General features: G+C 38.1%; 1 protein-coding gene across 1 annotated transcript; it reads right to left on the reverse strand.

Moving 5' to 3' along the window:
• Positions 1–682: 682 nt before the first annotated feature.
• On the reverse strand, positions 683–17,654 carry ATP6V1G3 (ATPase H+ transporting V1 subunit G3). Its single transcript, XM_077824724.1, has 3 exons — positions 17,573–17,654; positions 8,928–9,028; positions 683–856 (listed from the first exon to the last, which is right to left on the reverse strand). Exons 1-3 carry the CDS (start codon positions 17,652–17,654, stop codon positions 683–685), a joined length of 357 nt encoding a protein of 118 aa, XP_077680850.1.
• Between the last annotated feature and the right edge of the window lie 2,641 nt (positions 17,655–20,295).

Consider the following 20,295-nt stretch of genomic DNA (forward strand, 5'->3'; position numbering starts at 1 on the left):
GCAGGTAAATATGGAAAATCAGCCAGAACTATATTGTGCATTTACATTTTACAAATTACGAAGAGCCACCACTGTGGAAATATGAACTATGTTATTGCATGTAGCGTTGTTCTAGTCGTGTTGGTCACCCAACTTGTCTGAATTGTGATTTAAGGGTCATTACTCTAGACAGGTCATTGCAAATGCATACAGGAAACTGAAACAGCCTACTACTATAATATCCATAACCAACACAGTCCATTTGCTCAAAACAAGAAAGAAGTTCTTTAATTTTAAGTAAAATGAAACATTATTACATATCTGATCATTTTAAATGTACTAAGGATTGGGACAAACAATTTCACGCAATACCCCAAGTAGTACAGAACACTTTATATAAGAAAAGAAATAAAGACACCCACTAAAAAGCTGTCAGTGTCAAATAATCACTTGTTCTGCTGTTGTCAACTTTCTACTATTTAAATGACAGGGTAATAGCTATCAATAGGAAAAACAAATCCATTCCACCAAATTCTTGGGAAACCTTGTAGAATTTTGTCACATAAAAATTTTTGTGTATGGCTGTGTGCTTTGGGCTTAGTGTTTCTCTTTCACGTACAGACAATCCCATAAAGGAGATGATGATTTGGGTTACTAGGAAAACAGTGTGCCTTCTGTTGATACATGCACACATCAATGGGATTTAAACTGTGTCTCTGTAGTTTGGGTGGATTTCAGGCTTGATGTCATATACAATGTTCAAAAGTTGTTTCATTATGTTTTCCATATACTTGTGGAAGCTACTGGTGATGTCTCGGATTTTTTCTGTTGTTTGCTCTTCTATTTTAGTGGAGAGGTTACCTTGGGATCCCATTATCTACAAAGGCAAAACAAGAGAAACCCTATGAGCAAAATAAAGGCTTACATCACAGCCGTGTTTACTGTAGCCAGGGCAGCCTCTAAGAATGTCTTTCTATCCCCGAACATAAACATTATGCAAACCTTTCACAGTGCTCTGTAAAAGTAAGGTTTAAAGTACATTAAACCGTAAACATAATAAACAGGATTAATGGGAACGCTTTGGATACTTGTTAGCGTTGAAATGTCCCCATGTAGTGCAGGTTTCCAATGTCACTGTTGCGTACAATGTTTATGAAGAGTTTTTTCTCTTTAACATTTTTGAATATTTTCATTTTATTGATTAATCCACTACATTCTATCACTGATAGGTTTGTTTGAGCTCATAAAATTAATGCAAACCATGGCTTTTGAAGTGTGGAAGATGGGAATGCTTCCTAATAAATAAATAAATAAAAATGAAGCCTTTGTGTTTCAAAAGCACTGAAACATCTTCCATGGTTACTGATGTATAACCCTCAATAGGCCTCATTTGAGGCCTTTTAATATTACATTTTCTTATCTGGCCAAATACCAGACAGCTTCTGGCACAATAAATATCAGGACATTCGCTTTGGATGTAATTGTATCTTCCCTTCTTTCTAGACTAGCGGAACATTTTAGCAAGGTTATGTTGTAAACAGATGCACACATTCCAAATCTGTGACTTATCCCTCCACTGCCCCAACTTCCTGTGAGTGTGCTTCCCTTATAGAAAAGTCCTAAAGAGTTTAATCGAACATAATCTTCCCTGCTGTAGGATGGCTCACAAAACCTGAGAAAAGAAATGAATAGAGAATGATAGCCTCTTAGATCTCTATAGAATCCAGTTGTAGTCATCAATATTCAATTCTATAGGGCTTTTCCATAAGAGTTGCAGTTTTTCTCTGGTCTGTTGCTGCAGATAATTCTAAAAATAGTGCAATATACAGTAGCTACCCATAGCTAAAGAGAACATCCTGTGAGTGTGATAAAGGAGCAATACATAGTATGAATTTTAGGTTTTGTGGTTCCAAGGCACACCCTTACTACTGTTTCAATCTTGTGGTTCTCTTGAGCAGAGGCTACTTGTTGAGGCAAATTGTGTTGTGGTCCAATGGTCACAAGATACAAGGGAGCATATAGGTGAGCAGCAATTCTCCAAAAAAGGCCATATTTTTGGAGTTTAATGTTGGCACACCCTCATCATGTATCATTGGAAAATTTATTTTGTGTGTGTTTAGATGAGGTCTGATGTAGAGCTATCAAGGGGTACTGTAAGCCTTAAGGCAAAGTGAAACAATGGTACCCAAAATGATTGTCATTTTTTTGCACAGTTCCACAAATACTGTTTACATTAATTTCAACACCTCAATGTGGTGTTTATTGGTCCAAGCTACCAAATGACAATGTATTAAAAAATATATATTAGTTTTGCATGGCCAAGTTTGTTTTTCTTTTCAGAAATGATGACGCTGTTTAGCATGTGATAAAAAGGGCAAATATCAACATATTGCAACATACTTACATGAAATGTTTTTGCATTGCATATTCTGAATTGTCAGGGTCTCACACGTGATTATAGTTTCCTATATTTTCAATTGAAATTTGCTGACCAGATCAGACTCTTGCTGAAGGTTGGGCACCAGTAGTAGCAGATTATGTGCCAATGGTTTATACTGCATAGTGGGTAGATTTAAATGCATGTGAATTCCTAATATAATGTGCCTCCATTTATAAGCTTTTGTACATACAATGTAGCAAATAGTTTGCCTGGTAGGAGGTTTTAATTTGTAATTGCCTATGCATGTAGTACAAGCCACTGAAATATTCTAGAATCTAGCTTTTAAATTTAATTTTGCACAGATCAGTATTCCTGTTAGAGATGACAATACACAGCTTCATGCTGGGCTTCAATCAAGTGCTCACTAAATGGAAATGGCAATTTTGATAGTACCATAGGTCTAAACTGTATCTAATTTAGCACAAATTTGTATATGTCTACAAAATGAAAAATGGTGGTGGTGGTTGTGATAATGCTCACAATATACCATGGGAATTTTACCTTCACAGGAAAATATATGAAGTTGTGGAGGATACAAGTCCCGTAAAGCTTACGTTAAAGAGAAAAAGATTCCCCACAAACATTGAAAAATGAGTTGTTTGTCAAAAAAATCAAAAGAACGCAAAACTGTCAGAAGCCACCAGAGCTGCACAGAATTCTGTGGTGCTGGCAGCCGAAGCCAGGAGAGATGAATTGTATTGGTGGCGACTGGATGAGTTATCTAGTTTAGGTGATGTGCCACCAATATTCTATCACCGGGGCTGCTTTTGGAAAAACACAAGCAAGTCAAATTTGGCACATGTCAGGGATGTATTGAACCCAGGAAAGAAAACAGACTCTGAATCTGAGCAGAGAGCATCATGTTCACATGCTTTCATAGTCACCAGAGCAAGCACATCCTCCAGTGTTTGATCCTGGTGCATTGTTTACTTGAGAGAAACACACAAGAAAAATAAGAAATGTTGTAAATTAGAAACATTTTAGAGAGCAACCAATGTAAGGGAGACAGCACTTGAAAGAGGAGATGATGACATGTTGCACAGACTATGTGTGGAAGACTTGATTGCTAAGGATGCACTGTATCACTCAACATGCCTTTCTTCGTATTTATGTAAAATAAATCTTAAAGCAAAACCATCTAGTTACACTTATGACACTTATGACACTGCATTTTATCAGCTGATTGAAGAGATAGACAATGATCTTATGTGAAACAAGAAGGCTCTTCTCCTGTCCAAGCTGCTAAAAAGCTATAAAGCTCTACTTCTCTCAGATGTAGAAGCTGCAAGCTATTCCAGTCCCAAATTACAGGCAAGATCAGAAACAACAATGAGGTTTTGCAAATTCATTCCATGCACAACATGGACAAGGCAAGTCTACCATCATTCTCTTCAGTGCAATGACATTAGCTGATGGTATCTAAGCTGCTAGTCATCTGAAGCAGGAACTTAACTCATCCAAATGTTTTATAGATGTTCTTCTGATGAGTGAGCCTGATGAACAGCTTTCAAATGAACAAGTGGTTTTGCATAATGCTACTTCAGTCTGAAATAGCCAAAATGAAAGCCTCCGCATATTATCCAATGCCAGGTGATTGCAGTTTACAGAGCTTAGCTGCTTTTGTACCCTAATTAGTGCAGGAGTTTGTCCTTTGGTTGCTAGATAAAGAGGCATATAACTCAGACAGCAATGAGTGTCATACCTCAGAAGACAGTCAGAGGAGTTGCTTCCCAGTTGTGCAGTGCATAGTATTTAACAGGTCCAAAATTATCACACTATTACACATAAGCTTTGCTACGCAGCTACACCTGAGTTTGGGTCATGCAATTTAATTGACATACAACATCATCAGGGATTCTGCATCAATTATGATGAGCTAAGGTGATTCATGACTAACGCGGCAACAGCCGAAGTAGAAAGACTCCAGTGAGGTGTGCTCATTCCAAACGGAATTGAACCACTTCATGCTGGTAGAAATCTCATTCATGATGGAGATGATAGTATAGACATCAACACAGAGACCACTGATGGAAAGAATACCTTCCATTCCGTGGCTAGTGTGCTATTTCAAGAACAAACTGCAGATAGTCCAGCATCATGAGAAATTCCCTGAACCATGGGAAAGAAAAGTCACTTAGTCTCCCCGAGTAATTAGAGTCTCTGATGCAGTATGCAGCATTTGAAAAACTAGAACACGTCCAGAACTGACTTGCCATGAAAAAGTACTTGAGAAAATAAACTTTGGTATCTTACCAATGAACTCTGTCCAAGATTTCTCCTGGTGTCTTTAAGACTATTACCTCGTGATGTCCTGCCAATACCAAATGATATTGATAGCTTGCAACAAAGTAAAGCACCTACACAGTAGTTGCATATGCACCTATTGTGGATACAAGACAGCTGCCAAGGCCAGAGTCTGTCCTACAGTGCTGAAATGTCAGCCGCTGTAGGACAGCATCATGTCCTTGACACCAAGAATCAGCAGCTGTATGCTGTTGCTCGGCAAGTGAAATGGACTGTCTCAAATGAACTTGGTACCAATATGAACAGCAAAATGATTAGGGGTCTGGAACACATGAGTTATGAGGAGAGGCTGAGAGAACTGGGATTGTTTAGTCTGCAGAAGAGAAGAATGAGGGGGGATTTGATAGCTGCTTTCAACTACCTGAGAGAGAGTTCCAGAGAGGATGGCTCTAGACTATTCTCAGTGGTAGAAGAGGACAGGACAAGGAGTAATGGTCTCAAGTTGCAGTGGGGGAGGTTTAGGTTGGATATTAGGAAAAACTTTTTCACTAGGAGGGTGGTGAAACACTGGAATGCGTTGCCTAGGGAGGTGGTGGAATCTCCTTCCTTAGAAGTTTTTAAGGTCAGGCTTGACAAAGCCCTGGCTGGGATGATTTAATTGGGGATTGGTCCTGCTTTGAGCAGGGGGTTGGACTAGATGACCTCCTGAGGTCCCTTCCAACCCTGATATTCTATGATTCTATGATTTGTACCTTGTGCTGTTTTATAGCATGTATTGGGAAATTCTGGGGAGATGCAGGATTGCTAGAGCTTCTTGTTGATTCTGATGTGTATGCAGCTTGTACTGCAAATCAAATGCTGCAGGTAAGCAATTCAGCTGTGTTCTACGTGGCTTGTGATTTTTTTGCATTTGAGGCCTTGAGTGCTCTTAACAAATTTATTATTACATTTTGTTTTACCCTTTAGATTGCTATTGTGATGATTTGAGGTCACAAAAAAATCCGATTTCATGTCTTGAAATAGTACAGAGAGTCATTAAACTACCAGAAACTAATGCAAATATTTCAAAGTAGTCATTTTAACGTGTTGATAGTGTCATTGTTTGTTCTCATTTCTGTGGTAACAGCTCCATTTGACAGGTCCACAGTATACTTCATCTTAAAGTAGACATAATAAGCTTTCCAAAGATGCATGTTATGTGTGTGTAGAGAGGGTACATGAAGGCGACCAAATCAGTGGTCTCTTGCTGCTCACCTAATATCACCAAATTCATTTTCCTTGTGACTTTAGCCCAATTTTTGCCTTCAAAGATGACAAAGTGAATGAATAAAGATTATCCTTTAGAAGGATTTCCATTGAAATGATATTCATTTTCTAAGTAGCATCGAGTAAACAATTGGTCTATAATATAGAATTAAAACTTTTGCTAGTTTGAGAGAAATAAAAGGAAACAAACAAAATTTTAAATGCTGGGAAGGGATTATCATTATCTGTAATAATTATTTTTCTGAGGATAATAATTAGCATTATATGTATCTTAACTTTGGGCCAAACCCTGAGGGCCTTTACTTGGGAAAGATCTGACTCCTTCCACATAGCGAGCCATCTCCATAGAGAGAACTTTATGCAGATTCAGGGTAGCTAGATGTTGTCTCCAAATCAACCCTATGGAAAATGCTCAAGAGTGTTACTACGCACTTGGGTGGAGCCTCCTCCACACCAGGGACCCTTCCCCCTTAATTCACACCATAGGAAAAACATACAGTATTGTAAGTTAATTAACGATTGAATTTCTGCCTGGATTTTTTCATGTTCTTGTTTTCTGCTACTGATTTCAAACCCTTCATATTATTGAACTTCATTTGATGTTGTATTTAAGTTATGATCTGTTTTGACTTTGAGGATTTTACCGCAGTGTCAGACCAATGACTTCCATAGTGTTGCTCCTAATCTTACATCTGGTATGAATGAGATCAGCATCAGGCCTTGTATCTCCATAGGTAGGTGCCATACCTTAAGGATGTTGTGTAACCCGTTCATTGTAGTTTAAATTAACCAGGTAAATTATGCACTTATTTACACTCCATTTCTTAGGCTTAATTCATTCATGTTTATCGAGCTCTTGGAGATCCTCATGTGGAAGGGCCATAGCGTTATTTCACTATGAGAGAGACTCTCAACATTCAGAAATGGATTTTATACACCCCAAAGTTAGAATCCTGGGGAGAGAGTTGATTTAGTCTGTTATAAAGATAGAGCCGTTTGGCAAATTTTGGATCCAGATCTGTGCTCAAATTTTGCACGCTGCTAAAGTGGATATTAGCAATTATCACTCTTATTCAACACCAATTGTTGTTTATTGTTATTGTGTATTATGGTCTGATACGTTGTGGTTGGGGTGTGAGTCCGCACAGAATTTAGTCCAACATGTCTCTAATGAGCCACAGTCAAGATGCTAAGTACAATGGGGAACTTTAAATGTGGCTGTAATAACTGTGGAATTATAAATGTTTTCATAGGAACACATGAGCCAGCACATGAACTAGTTAGGGACCACTGCTCTGGCACTGCCCTCCTTACTGCCCTCCAGGCTTGGGTTAATAATGTTGTCATTCTTCTGGGACAGACAAATGTCCGACATAAAGGGGTCAGGGAAAGTGAAGGAGGGTTGTAATGATCGTTTACAACATGCTGGCATTGGAAGAGCTGTATGTGCTCTTGTAGTCTTGTGTAAACTGCTTCAATCCACAATCTACAATATTAGCTCAGTGTGGTAATTGTGGGTGTAATGAGAAGATTGTGCTCAAAATAATGCACAGAGAAATTTCTTTCTCCTTTGCTCAAAGTAAGGCACAGAGAAATTTCTGTCTCCTTCGCTGTTTCAGACATCAGACGACAATTTCTCTCTTTCTGGCTTGAATGTAAAGGTGAACACATCTGAAAGATATTTTACCTTTTTTTCAATTGTCAGTAAAAATCTGAAATAGTATGTGCAGGACAAGTCTTCCTGCTTTACTGTGAGATTATCTCTTGGAGCTGACACTCTGGCTGAAGTGACAAGCTGATAAATTTGACTTCCTCTTCTCCTCCCCACCCCATTCAGCTGTTGTAGCTTTACACGGAATCAGACAAAAAGGAAGTCCAGTAAAGCAAAGAGAATAGTTTGTGATACCCCTTCATGAAAACAGCAAAGAAAATTGAAAAATGATGGAATATCTAAAATTTACTAAATTTCAGAAATTCAGGTGAAAAAATGCCAGCCAGATTACTGTTTTACTCTGAAAGATGTAATGGAAAAAAAAATCAGTTTTGAACAGATGTTGCTGTGTGCATAGTTGGAAGCTAAGATTAAATGATCAGAACTAGATAAATAATAGATTTTGCATTTCACGGACAGTTTAAAAAAATTGTTTGGCTTGGACCAAAAATGAATATTTTTCCACTTGTTGGTGAATCAAAAAGTTGAAAGAAAGATCATTTTGGATTTTTATGTATATAAACAAATTAAGGAAATTTTGCAGTGAAAAGTCATTTCAAACCAAAAATTTTCCAAAACAAAAAGTTCACATTTGATCAGAATTCTGTTTTTTGTTTTGGTTTTTTTGCAACCAAATTTTGATGACATAAACACAAACTTGTAAAACGTTGTGGTGTTGTTGAATCTGCATTTTTCACTGAAAAAACGTTTTGCCTGTAAAATTTTGTCCGACACTATAAATAAATAAACGCAATAGCTTTTCATAGGGCCTGACCCAAAGCCTTCTGAAGTCAGTGGAAAGATAACTGTTGACATCGATAAGCTTTGAGTCACTGCAGCTGAACTCTTTGTATATTAGTTAGCAACCAGAATTGTACCTTACTCCAGCTTCTGCTCTGATGTTAACAGAAAATCTGCCTGGCATTAAAAAAGAGAAACTGAAGGTACTTTTCAAAAAATATGTGCATTATATATATTTCCCAAGAGATGGGCCTGAATGATCCCCAGCATCTGAACAGTCCTGAATTTTAGTAAGGTTTGGATCCAAAGCCCCAGATCCAAAAGTCCCTGAAGTTTGTGAAAAGAGCTGAACTTTGAAGTCCAGCCCCATTGCTAATATTTTCAGTGAATAAGTAAATTCATTATGAATTGTTGGACAGCTGATAGTGTACCGTATATAAAGGATCTACAGTAAGGACTTAATACAAAGCTTATTGAATCATGTCCTCCCCTTCTCTATTGACTTCCATGGACATTGTGAAATATGTATGTAAGCTTCTTACTTACATTAGATTGTTTGTGCCTGAATTCCCTCTCCCTCTGTAACCTGTAGTGGTCTATCTCTGCTATGGCTTCTTCTTTGGCTTGCTTCAGTCTCTTTCCCTTTCCTGGACAGAGAGAGGAAACATAGGGTTACTTTGAAATTAGCATTGTGCCTGAAGAGATGGTTGTCTCCACACAGTACTTATTCTACACAGCATAGTATTCCATGTACTGAATCCCCAGTAAAGTACTTGAGAGTTTGATTGCTTGCAGATTACTAGTAAGATTTTCAGGAGTGCCTAAATGATTTAGGGAACACAGGTTCCACTGAAAGCCAATAGAACTTGTGGTCCTAAGTCACGAAAGCGCCCAACCTATGGTATCAGGCCCTTCTTGTCTACAAGTACACAACAATCATAAAAAATGGGTAGGGTTGTCAACAATAGAGCATACGGCATTTTCAACTGATTTTCTTTATCACAACATAAATGACCATTTCTTATCACTGCTTCATGTTCAAATAAAATGCTTATCTTTGCTTAATTGGCAACAGTAGCAATCAGAGAACAGGTTTGAGTTGTCACTGATTGGAAGAGACATTATTCTATAAGATTTGCTGTATTGATTCGCTGCCAGGAACCCTTCAGTCCACACCAACTGGATTCTATTTAATGCTGGCAAATTTCCAAGGCACTTTGAAGATACAGCTCAGCCACTAACAAGCTAAGTTGCAACATTTACATTTTATTGCCCGCCCCACTTTCATCCTAACACTTGTAAAATGCACAGGTGGGTGATTAAGACACAGAGGACATCAAAGCAGCTTTTGTTTTCTAATGTGTGGAAACATGAAAGTGATGGCAAAATCAATATTAATTTATTTATTTATTACAGAAAAATCTTTGTTATCCGGCATGTTAGGAATGGGGGGGGCGGGGGGCAGGGGCAGGAGTGTGCGGTTAGCTAAGAGTTATACTTACCAATGGAATACCAATTTTCAAAGAATTAGAATACAATAAAATGAATCAAGAATAAAATAGTATACAAGGACTCATCATTCCAGTACTGCACTGCAGAGTGGTTGATTTCTTGAAGCACTTACGTTTATACAGGTAAAGTTTTCTATACAGTAGGTTATCTTATGAAACTATATATCACTATGGGAAGCGCATGGCATACACCCAGATCACTAAAAATACACTTAACATTAAAACTATACTGAATATAATTTAATCTTTGATGATTCAGAAGACACTTCAGGATCTTGCAGTGCCTCAGGGTCATCATTATCAACATCAATTATCATTTGTAGATGTAGAAGGTGTAGGAGATTGGGCTGAATCTGTAATGACCCTATGACACAACCTGGAAGCTGCTGTTTTGAATAAATCCCTGACGTCAGCTTGCTTACTTGTCTTCTGCCTCTTTTGCATGAAAGTAGAGTGCAGAACGTACAATTGCATAACCTCCTGGGCAGTATACTAGTCCCAGTTACTAGATGGGAGATATCAGAAATGCCAGTTAATAGCGCTTTCTGGTTGATAAAGTGTCGGATAACCCAGCTTTTACTGTATTATGCTAAGTGACCCTTAGGCTGTAATAAAGACTAAGGCCCTGATTCTGAAATGACTTATGTACATGCTTAACTTTACACACTGTGAACAGTCACACTGATGTCAATGAGTACTCACAGCGTGTAAAATCAGTGCAGTGTTGGATATGATCTATGTAACTCCTGGATCTGACAGGATGCTCTGTGTAGGAGGAGAGAGAAAGAATTAATAGAAACATGTTGCTTATGGAATTGGAACATGAAACAAGTGGTGAATTTGTGATAACTGTTGGAATTTGATATCTATATGTGTATTTGTTTCATAGGATTTTGTCAAAATCCCCCTAATCCCTACAGGATCCTACAAATTCTCCACAAACTGCTGTCTGGGAAACCAGCACTTTTCAGCTGAGGGAACCATAGTTGCTGGAACTAGGGGTGCTGGTGGTGCTGCCATACCCCCTGGCTTGAAGTGGTTTCTATTTATACAAGGTTTACAGTTTGGTTCAATGGTTCTCAGCACCCCTACTATAAAAATTGTTCCAGCACTCCTGGAGGGAGCTATAAATGCTAGATTTAAAACTGATCCACAAGGGGGAAAAAGAAATGGGTTTGTCACTTTTGTGTTTTTTTGTTTTTATATTAGGTCTTGTCATGCCTGGAAGACTCTATGATGACATATAAATGAATGAAATGATGATATCACAAGCAGAGCATGATGACATTTTTCAGATGAAACTTTTTTTTTTTTTGGCCAAAAATTGTAGATTCTGGTCAACCAAAACATTTTGTGAATTTGCATAAAATTTGCTGGATTGTTTTGGTCAAAAAAAAATCCTAAAAATTTAAACATTTCATGCTGATGTTTTCAGAACAAAAGTTTAGATTTTTATTTGAAATTTTACTTCAGCTTTATTTAAAATAGGTAAAAGCCACTCAAATTAAGTATTTTGTTTCAGGCTGAGCAAAAATGATATTTTTTTACTTTTTCAGTTTGCCAGAAATATTTGTTTTGGGTTGACTTGAACCAATTTATTTTCAATTTTTGTTTCAGTCAGTGATCCCAAAAATCATTTGTTCACACACACCCAAGAACCATGAGAGTGAACGTTGGGCATTTAAGAAAGCAAGTCTTAGTCTATTTAAAAGAGCTTCTTTTTTGGTTAACACCTATTCACAACTTTACACTTATTAATGCTTTGGAGAAAAAGGCTCATCACATGCACCCCCCTTCATTTAAAGTGTGAGAGTTAAAAAAAAAAATCCTTTTCTGAAACCCCCAGATAAGTTCTTCAGCAAAAGCGGAGAGCTAAGAGTTGATGTTCCTTATATTTCTAAGATAAAACCAGCCAATCCCACAACCCCTCCCACACTATCCTTAAATATGCCAGGCCTTTATACATTATTAAGCATTTTGATCAGCTTTAATCTGCTCTTGCAGTGAAACTTGCCAAGAGATGTCACATTTTGAATCTATCCTACTAAAATTCCCCTGCATGTAGTCCTCAAATGCCATTTCTCAGAGTCTGCTAGACACTGAAGGCCTGATTCTGATGTCAGTTGCACCAGTGTAAATCAGGAGTAACTCTAGTGAAATCAGTGTTGTAAAACTGAAAAGGAGTACTTGTGGCACCTTAGAGACTAACCAATTTATTTGAGCATAAGCTTTCGTGAGCTACAGCTCAGTTCATCGGATGCATACTGTAGCTCACGAAAGCTTATGCTCAAATAAATTGGTTAGTCTCTAAGGTGCCACAAGTACTCCTTTTCTTTTTGCAAATACAGACTAACACGGCTGTTACTCTGAAACCTGTTGTAAAACTGGTGTAAGTAAGAACACTTTCAGGCCCTAACTATCCACTTTTGGTACATGATTTAGTTCAGACAGCAGCATCAGATTGAGGCAATTGTTCATTTCTTCTGTAGTACATCATGCTACTGTGGATTGGTTTCAGTTGTTTTGTACATATGAAGCCATATCAGATGTAACATACAGTAATGTAACTCTCCTAGGCATAGCTCAAAAATGAATCTGAAGTTTGCCAGAAAAAGTGCTTTTAATGGGTCTGTAACTCAAGAAAATTCTAAGTAAAAATGACTGATTCAGGGGTAAATTATCTGCTCAGTGAGCAGGCCAGTCCCAAGTCACTACCAGCATTTCAGTGAATAGATTTAGAAGCAGTAAATTCCTAAAAGCCTCGTATTGATTTATGGGCTACTTGACTCACTGAATGTGCTTATTGTGGGATTCAAGGAGGGATCAGGTATGATTATATAAAGCCCTTTATACAGAAGGAGTAATACACAGTGTAGAACCTGGTGGATTTACTGAACATCAGCTCATCTTGTGGAATGTTTTTATGTTTACTTAATTAGATTTGTCAGAGTCCACATGTCACTGGAGATCACTAAGAGTTGTAGAGAAGGGCAGAGGATGGACATTTTTTTACCCATTTAAGATTAAAGTATATTCTTTTTCTTCTATTTCTTGAATCAGACTTTGCTACATCAGGTTCTGTTACTGCTCCAAATATCTAGAAGCAGTAAGCATAGATTGAATGACTCATGTAAATACTTGAGATTGGCCTAAGCAACAGAATTTGGAGCTGGGGTTGGGTCTTTATTTTGAAATACAACCCCTCTAAATTTGAAGGTCTTCAGATCTGGGTTTCCAGTTAAAGCTTTATAGCGCTACCCCTTAATAATTAAATGAGGGTGTCAGATTCTCAGCACATGTAAACCCATGGAGCTCCAATTGACTTTGATGGGAGCTGTGCTGATGTACATCATCCACAATCTGGGTTTGGTTCTCGAGAACTAACTAAGCTACCCTTAAGTCTGGGGGAGTTTCAAATTTGGGATTCCAGCTGGGGCCCATCTCTAGTACATTTGTTACCCATTTGATCACGAACAATCCCTCCTGACCCCATATTAAATAAACTAAGACACATTACAAAATTGGATTTCTCTGGTTTTGGTAATTAATCTGATGAAGAAAAAAAACCAGAAATTTTTTTACTGTGTTCTAGTAAGTAAGATATACCATATCTGCTGCCACACACTGGTTGTCACTTAACAGTGGCAGCCATTTAGTTTCTCCATGATACCATTGGTCATGGCACACCAGTGACTTTGTTTTGGAAGAGCTACGGGTGAATTGCTGCTAGTGGACATTGCTGCCTATGTATGTAATAGGGCATAGACTGCTGCACCTGATTACATTAAGTATTAATATATCTAAACCTGCTGTTTTACTAGAGGCACGCCAAAATTAATGAATCAGTTTGTCTAACACTAACCTCTTGTCTGCTACCCTATCTGCACAAGTCTTGCTTTTCAAAGTTAGGCCTGTTGTTCAGGGATACAGATGACTTTATGGGTCAGATTCTCTGCCTGTGTAAATCAGTATAGCTCTGTTCAAGTCAGGGGATCTGGTACTGCATGTTTGGTGATGGCACAAAACCGAAATTCAGCCAAGGATATTGAGAAGTGTCTGCTAGAAATATCTGAAGGCAGGAAGGCCATTCTGATGACAAAGAGAGATTGCTATATTCATTTTGGGAGGGGCAAAAATAATCAATAAATAAATTTGAGATGGTGTGTGTGTGTGTAAATGTATAATTATGCTGACTTCGAGTTTTGACCAAAAACCATGGCCACCAACTTCAGCAACAATAATCAGATCTTCCACCAAGAGAATTTCATTGAAAAGGCACATTTATTGGGGAAGGGGAGCACAGGCAGCAGAACAGCACTGGCTCTGCCTGCTCCCCATCCCCTCTCCCCACCTGTATGGGAAAGGACATAGCAGTTCTGCTGAAGGTGCTTCGCCTTCTGTGATGCTCCGAACCCCTGCAAGGTGGTGCTGGGAGAGTGTGGGGAGGGCTCTCTTACCCCTCTACACTGCCATCATGCTGGCCAGGCTGCAGTTTCACCTTTTGTGATTCGGTAGCCCTTTATTAGTTGTCATCTCCTCTATTCAGCTGGAAAGTATTGTTAAATAGCGCCAGGAATAAAAATGACAGGTTTCAGAGTGACAGCCGTGTTAGTCTGTATTCGCAAAAAGAAAAGGAGTGCTTGTGGCACCTTAGAGACTAACCAATTTATTTGAGCATGAGCTTTTGTGAGCTACAGCTCACTTCATCGGATGAAAGCTTATGCTCAAATAAATTGGTTAGACTCTAAGGTGCCAGGAATAAAAATGTACTCTTGGAGCAGTAGTTCTTTAATAGTAATATACTAGACTTGATTAGTAAAGTATTGGTGAGATTTTAGGACTGCTGCAGGTTTGTAAAGTCATGCATAAAAACTAAATCATGGTAAATCGGTCATTTCTGCAAATGCCACATTTTACTTTAGTCAAAAAAAAAAATGTATGTATCACTTTCCGTTAAACTAAAGCTGCCTTGCTCAAATATGCTTTGGAATTTCAAATACATAATTGAGGATTCTCTGGTAAGTGTCTACATATGGATGACATGATGGTAATTTGCCAAGCACTAAAATGGCATTCTTAAAAAAGATTAGAACATTTTAGTTTCAAGACCACATTAAATTGTCTAAAGAAAAGGAGTACTTGTGGCACCTTAGAGACTAACCAATTTATTTGAGCATAAGCTTTCGTGAGCTACAGCTCACTTCATCGGATGAAGCTGTAGCTCACGAAAGCTTATGCTCAAATAAATTGGTTAGTCTCTAAGGTGCCACAAGTATTCCTTTTCTTTTTGCGAATACAGACTAACACGGCTATTACTCTGAAACCTGTCATTAAATTGTCTTATGTAGGTATTTGGAATACTCATTTTGAGGAGGATATGCCGCACTTTATACAAATTTAATATATGTTAGTGGATCGGTATATGCAGTTTTTATATTACATTATATACCAGATATTAACCAAGAAAAGGCCAGATACATCATTTGTTTTAAAAACATATTTCTATTAGTGTTTCTTTTCTCTCTTGTTTTGTCCAAAAGGAGCCTTGCTGGACTGACATCCCTGCTCTGACAATGCATGTTTATTTTTGAGAGCTGGGTAATTATTAATGAAAATAGGGGAGGCAAGGTGGCAGAATTTTAAAGGGAGATTTGGGTTCAAAGGTTGTTTCTGCAATGTATGAAATGAGTTGGTAGTCTCATTCTAGGCTCCAGAGGACATTTGTTTATCCCCTTTGCAAAATCCACTGGAGAAGTTGCACAACAGCTGTTTTTCAATGTAGGTCATATTTACAGTTAACATAAAAAGGGTTGCATTAGAACAGGTAGGACAAGTTCACTGTTTTGCTTTGCAACTGAGATTTGCTGATTGCCAACCTGTGAGCAGGATCTTCTGATGTTAACTGGTACAAATTGGCTCAAAGTTGGTGTTTTCTGAATTGAAACAGAATATGCTTGACTTGCTTTACAAATTACTATGTGCACAGGTTACCTGTTAAGTGATAATTATAACAGATACATTAGTATTTTTAAATGACTGTTTCAGATATATTTGGTTTTTTTTGTTTACATTCTATTTTATTTATTTCCAATCATGAGTCAAATTCTGCTGTCATTTACATAGGTCTAAATCCAGAGTGATTCTTTTGAAGTTGTTGAAATTATTCTGGATTTAAACTAGTATATCTGGTCTGTGTTAAATTACTGCTGTGAAACACGGACATTCAGACAGTGAATAAAAAACTATAATGCTTTAAATTATGGTTCATAGAAGAATTCTGAAAATACCATCGATAGACCACTGTTATACCAGCAAAAGCCCTAGTGTAGACGCAGCTATATTGGCATAAAAATCCAATTGCTGGTGTACCTTATTTTGTTTGAGGACCTGCTCTAAACTGTGTTGCCAAAAGCATATTTTTGCTGGTAAAAACTGTCTATACTAGGAAGTTTTTGTGGTATTGCTACACTCATAGAGCAACCTTTTCTACTGTAGACTATACCTACACTACTATAGCTATTCCTGTAAGGCAAGGAGAATACAATATGCCTGTTTTAAGCACCAGTCCCACTATAATTATCACAGTAAAAAAAGCATCCCCCTAACGAGAATGACCATACCGGTACACAAACTTTCTGTAAACTAGATCTTAGAAATCCCAAATGGGAATCTTGCTAAGGCCTGACCTTACTTGCACTTAAGTCATTTAGAGTTTTGTCATTTACACTAATAGGCACAGATTGCAATATTTAGCATACAGACAAAAATCTGTCCCAGTTCTTTAGATTGTGAGTGAATCTGGTACTTCAAATTTGTCCTTTTTAGAGAAAGGTCTTACCTTTTGCCCTGTTTCTGATACTAAATAATAAAATAGTTCATGACAGGGACAGGTTCTAGTTGTTTCCTCATCACCAATAATTCTTAAAGAGGAGACAAACATAATTTGCTTAAAAATAATATAGATGAAGCAGGTACTTGATCAATAAATATGTTTTGTAACTTTGACAAAACAATAGCTGGGTTTCTGTATTTCCGGACTCTAACTCTCATCCCCGTGCCTCAGCACTGCCAGAAGCACTTAGCATTCTGATGTCAGTTTCTGGCTCCAAGGGGTTTGGAAGGTGTTTTAAGCTAAAAAGGCTCTGCGAGTATCCCATGTGGTGTGGCAGTGGTTGAGGTGATGACAGTAGGAATGTATGTTCATGCACAGCAGAGTAAGTGCACCTGGCATCTCAGGTCCTGATTAAGTATGGGCACAGTTTAAGTACATGTATATAATTATGCTTATCAATTATCCAGATTTCTGATTTGGAAATATTCCTTTTGGCTGACTAATTTTTTTTTTTAAAGTTCCTCCAAATCAAAAGTAAGCAGCCACAAGCTTTAAGTTATCATAACTAAGGGCCTAACTTTGTATCCCTAACTCTTGCAAAACTCACTTTGACTTCATTTAGGGCTAGATAGTGGCGCTGTCAGGTACAGTACCCTGTCTGCTTCCCATTTGCTCTGGGGGATAGTAATTTGCATCTGAGCTAAACCAGCAGCAAATGGCAATACCTTCCAGGGCGGCTCAGTTGCACTGGCCAGGAAAAAGAACCCAACATTTAAAAATAAATACAGTGGTTTTTATCTAATGAGTATTCAGTGGGAAAATACAATAAACGCAGGCCAGATACTTACTCTTTTTGGCTTCTTCTAGTTTGTCTTTTGCACGTTTTTCTGCCTGTAAAAGTTGCTGGATTCCCTGAGACTGGCTGGTCATGCTGATTTTTGGGTCTGGTGTGCCTTTGTAATAACTGGGAGTGAAGGGGGAATTATATACCATCGTCTATCTCTTCATTGTGTGTTTTGTTGTGGCAACATTCAGTACAAGACCCATCCAATTTGCACCAGTCCAGCCTACTTTGGGCGGATTACTGTTGTGAAAGAACAACAAAGGGTACAATCTGGAAAACGACGCTGACTGGTTTTAGAGATTCTCTCCTTCTCTAGGTCACACAGTACCTACAATGACTTGATTAAAGCACTTTGAAAATAAGGGAATGACACTCCAAACTTACAGTTTTAGGATGCTTATTTTAAAATAAACCCCCTGCTGAAGGAGAATTTAGTTGTTAAACTCTTGTTGGTGGGATCAGGAACAAAAAAAGATTTTGATTTACTGAAGTTTTCTTTTAATAGCAGTTTCCATGGGTACTATGTCAGAATAATAGGGCCAACAAAGTAGACCTGGGCCAGTAAATAGAACTGTGCTCGTGCCTCTCTTTGTGTTTGCGTTCCCTGGAAATTTGAGTTTTACTGTCAGAAAATGAATTTCAAAGTTCCAGGCACAAGAATTGCAGACATTAAAGTTTAAGCAAGCATGTGTAACCCACTGTTCAGTGTATGCCTTGCTGCATCCCCGGTTGTGTCTGATGCATAGAAACTGAGTCTGCTGCAGTTACCACTGCGGCGATTCAGCCCTGTAGCTCGAGCTAGAGGCTTATGCTCATAACTTTGGGGGTCCTGGGTTTGACTCCATTTAACAAGCAAAATGGTAGTCACACCCGTGAGTGCCAGTACTTCATGCATGCTAATCTTCTTAGATCTTGTGCCATTGTTTCTGTTCCCTGTTTCATCAGTCACAAGCAAGTAACACAGCTCAAATTTGGAATATTTACAGTCAAGCACTGTAAAGTATTTGAAAAGATATTTGAATAACCAATCCTTCCGTGCTCCCTCCATTCACCTGTGTAAGGGCTAGGGATCATTCGACATTGTGATTCAGTTGGTTTATTTAGCTGAATTAATGTAGCTGGTTATTTCTGCTGTTAGCTCTTGCTCCAAGGCCCTTTCTTCTCTGGAGCTCCCTAGGGCAGCTGCTCTGTACTGCTTGCATGCTGCAAGGCTGTTTTCTGGCCCTTATGAAAAACTGCTTATTGTTGCTATGAAGCTCTCTTTTCCAAGTGGCTGCATGCTTGAGGGAAAATGGAAAGAGAGAAACCTCTTGTCCTATTTCTCTCTTCCACTGGGCTCCAAATGGCAGGAGCCTGGGGAGAGTGAAAAGGAGGTTGTTTCCTTTTGTCACTGCAATAGTGTAGAGTGGCTCTGCACACTGAATCTTACCCGGGGAAGTACATACTACCCATATTACTTCTCCCTCTCCCAGATACCACATGAGATGACAGCCCATCTCAGCTGTTGAAATCACAAACCTGTTATAGCTGTTCAAGACAACACTCATCAGACTATTTGTAGAAGATATAGCTGCATATTTTTAAAGTTGACTGTATCTTGTTCAGATAAAAAAACAAAGCGATGATCAACTTGACAAAGCGCATACACATTTGAGGTTCATACAGTACGCTGTTCCACTAGTCATGCCCCAAATGTTCTTACTGGACAGAAAAACAGAAGGTAAAAATGAGCAGTGTTAGTCTCTGTGGGTAAATGAAATTTGTTTTTAAAATTTGAAATAATTACTTTTTCAATTAAACAAGATGAGGGAGTGTTGTTAGGTTGCTCTCTTAAATCAAAGGTTAATCCTGGGCAATTTTTTTTGGGTGTACTTGTAAGAAATGTTACAGCGCTGCTACAAGGCTAAATTACCATATTGTGCCCTGGGCTCAAACAAAAATGTCAGTGATTCTCTCCCCCACCCTAGATTTTAAATACATTTCTCAGGGTTTTCTCTTACTTTTCATTGAATTTAAAAGTGATCTAACTGCATTAGCTCTTAGTGATGACTGAAAATTTCACAATAAATAATGTATTTGATAAATTTCATTGTTCCCATTTGAAAATCCATCCACAAACAAATTACAAAATTCTGCCATGTTGTTCATAATTGTTTCCAGATGTCTTCATTTGATGTGCAAATTTCAAATAGTTCAAGAAATTCAAGTTTTGGCTGACCCATAATTACAATTTATAATTTAAACTATAATGCATATAACTTACAATTAATACAGTGTGAATTTCTGAGCTTACAATTGTAATATATTCGCAATTCTTCTGCATAGATCCTCAGTCACATTTTGTAAAGCTCTGTGGGAAGACCAATAATGCCTGGCTTTACACTTCAGTTGAGGGTAAAGCCTACCAAACATGTGATCTCCAGAACTGCCTGCACTGAAAATTCCAAAGATTACCTGATGGTGATGACAAATTCAGATTATTTAGAGTGGGTGCTTCTGTGCACTCTATTTCACTGAAAATTCATTAAAATAAAGCATGTTTTAACAAGAACAACAAAAACTTAATGAGTAGATTCAATGAGAAACTTTTATGTGTAGCAGCCATGGTCACCCATTTCAACTCAGAGAGGGTTCCAGCCTCTGTCCTGTGAATGGAGCTGAGAAAGAGAAGCTGTTGTCAGGATTAAGAGGTTAATTTGTGGTCAGAGGGGGAGTTTACATTTAAAA

Source organism: Eretmochelys imbricata, chromosome 8 (genome assembly GCF_965152235.1).
Source record: "Eretmochelys imbricata isolate rEreImb1 chromosome 8, rEreImb1.hap1, whole genome shotgun sequence".
In the NCBI taxonomy this organism is placed as follows: domain Eukaryota; kingdom Metazoa; phylum Chordata; order Testudines; family Cheloniidae; genus Eretmochelys; species Eretmochelys imbricata.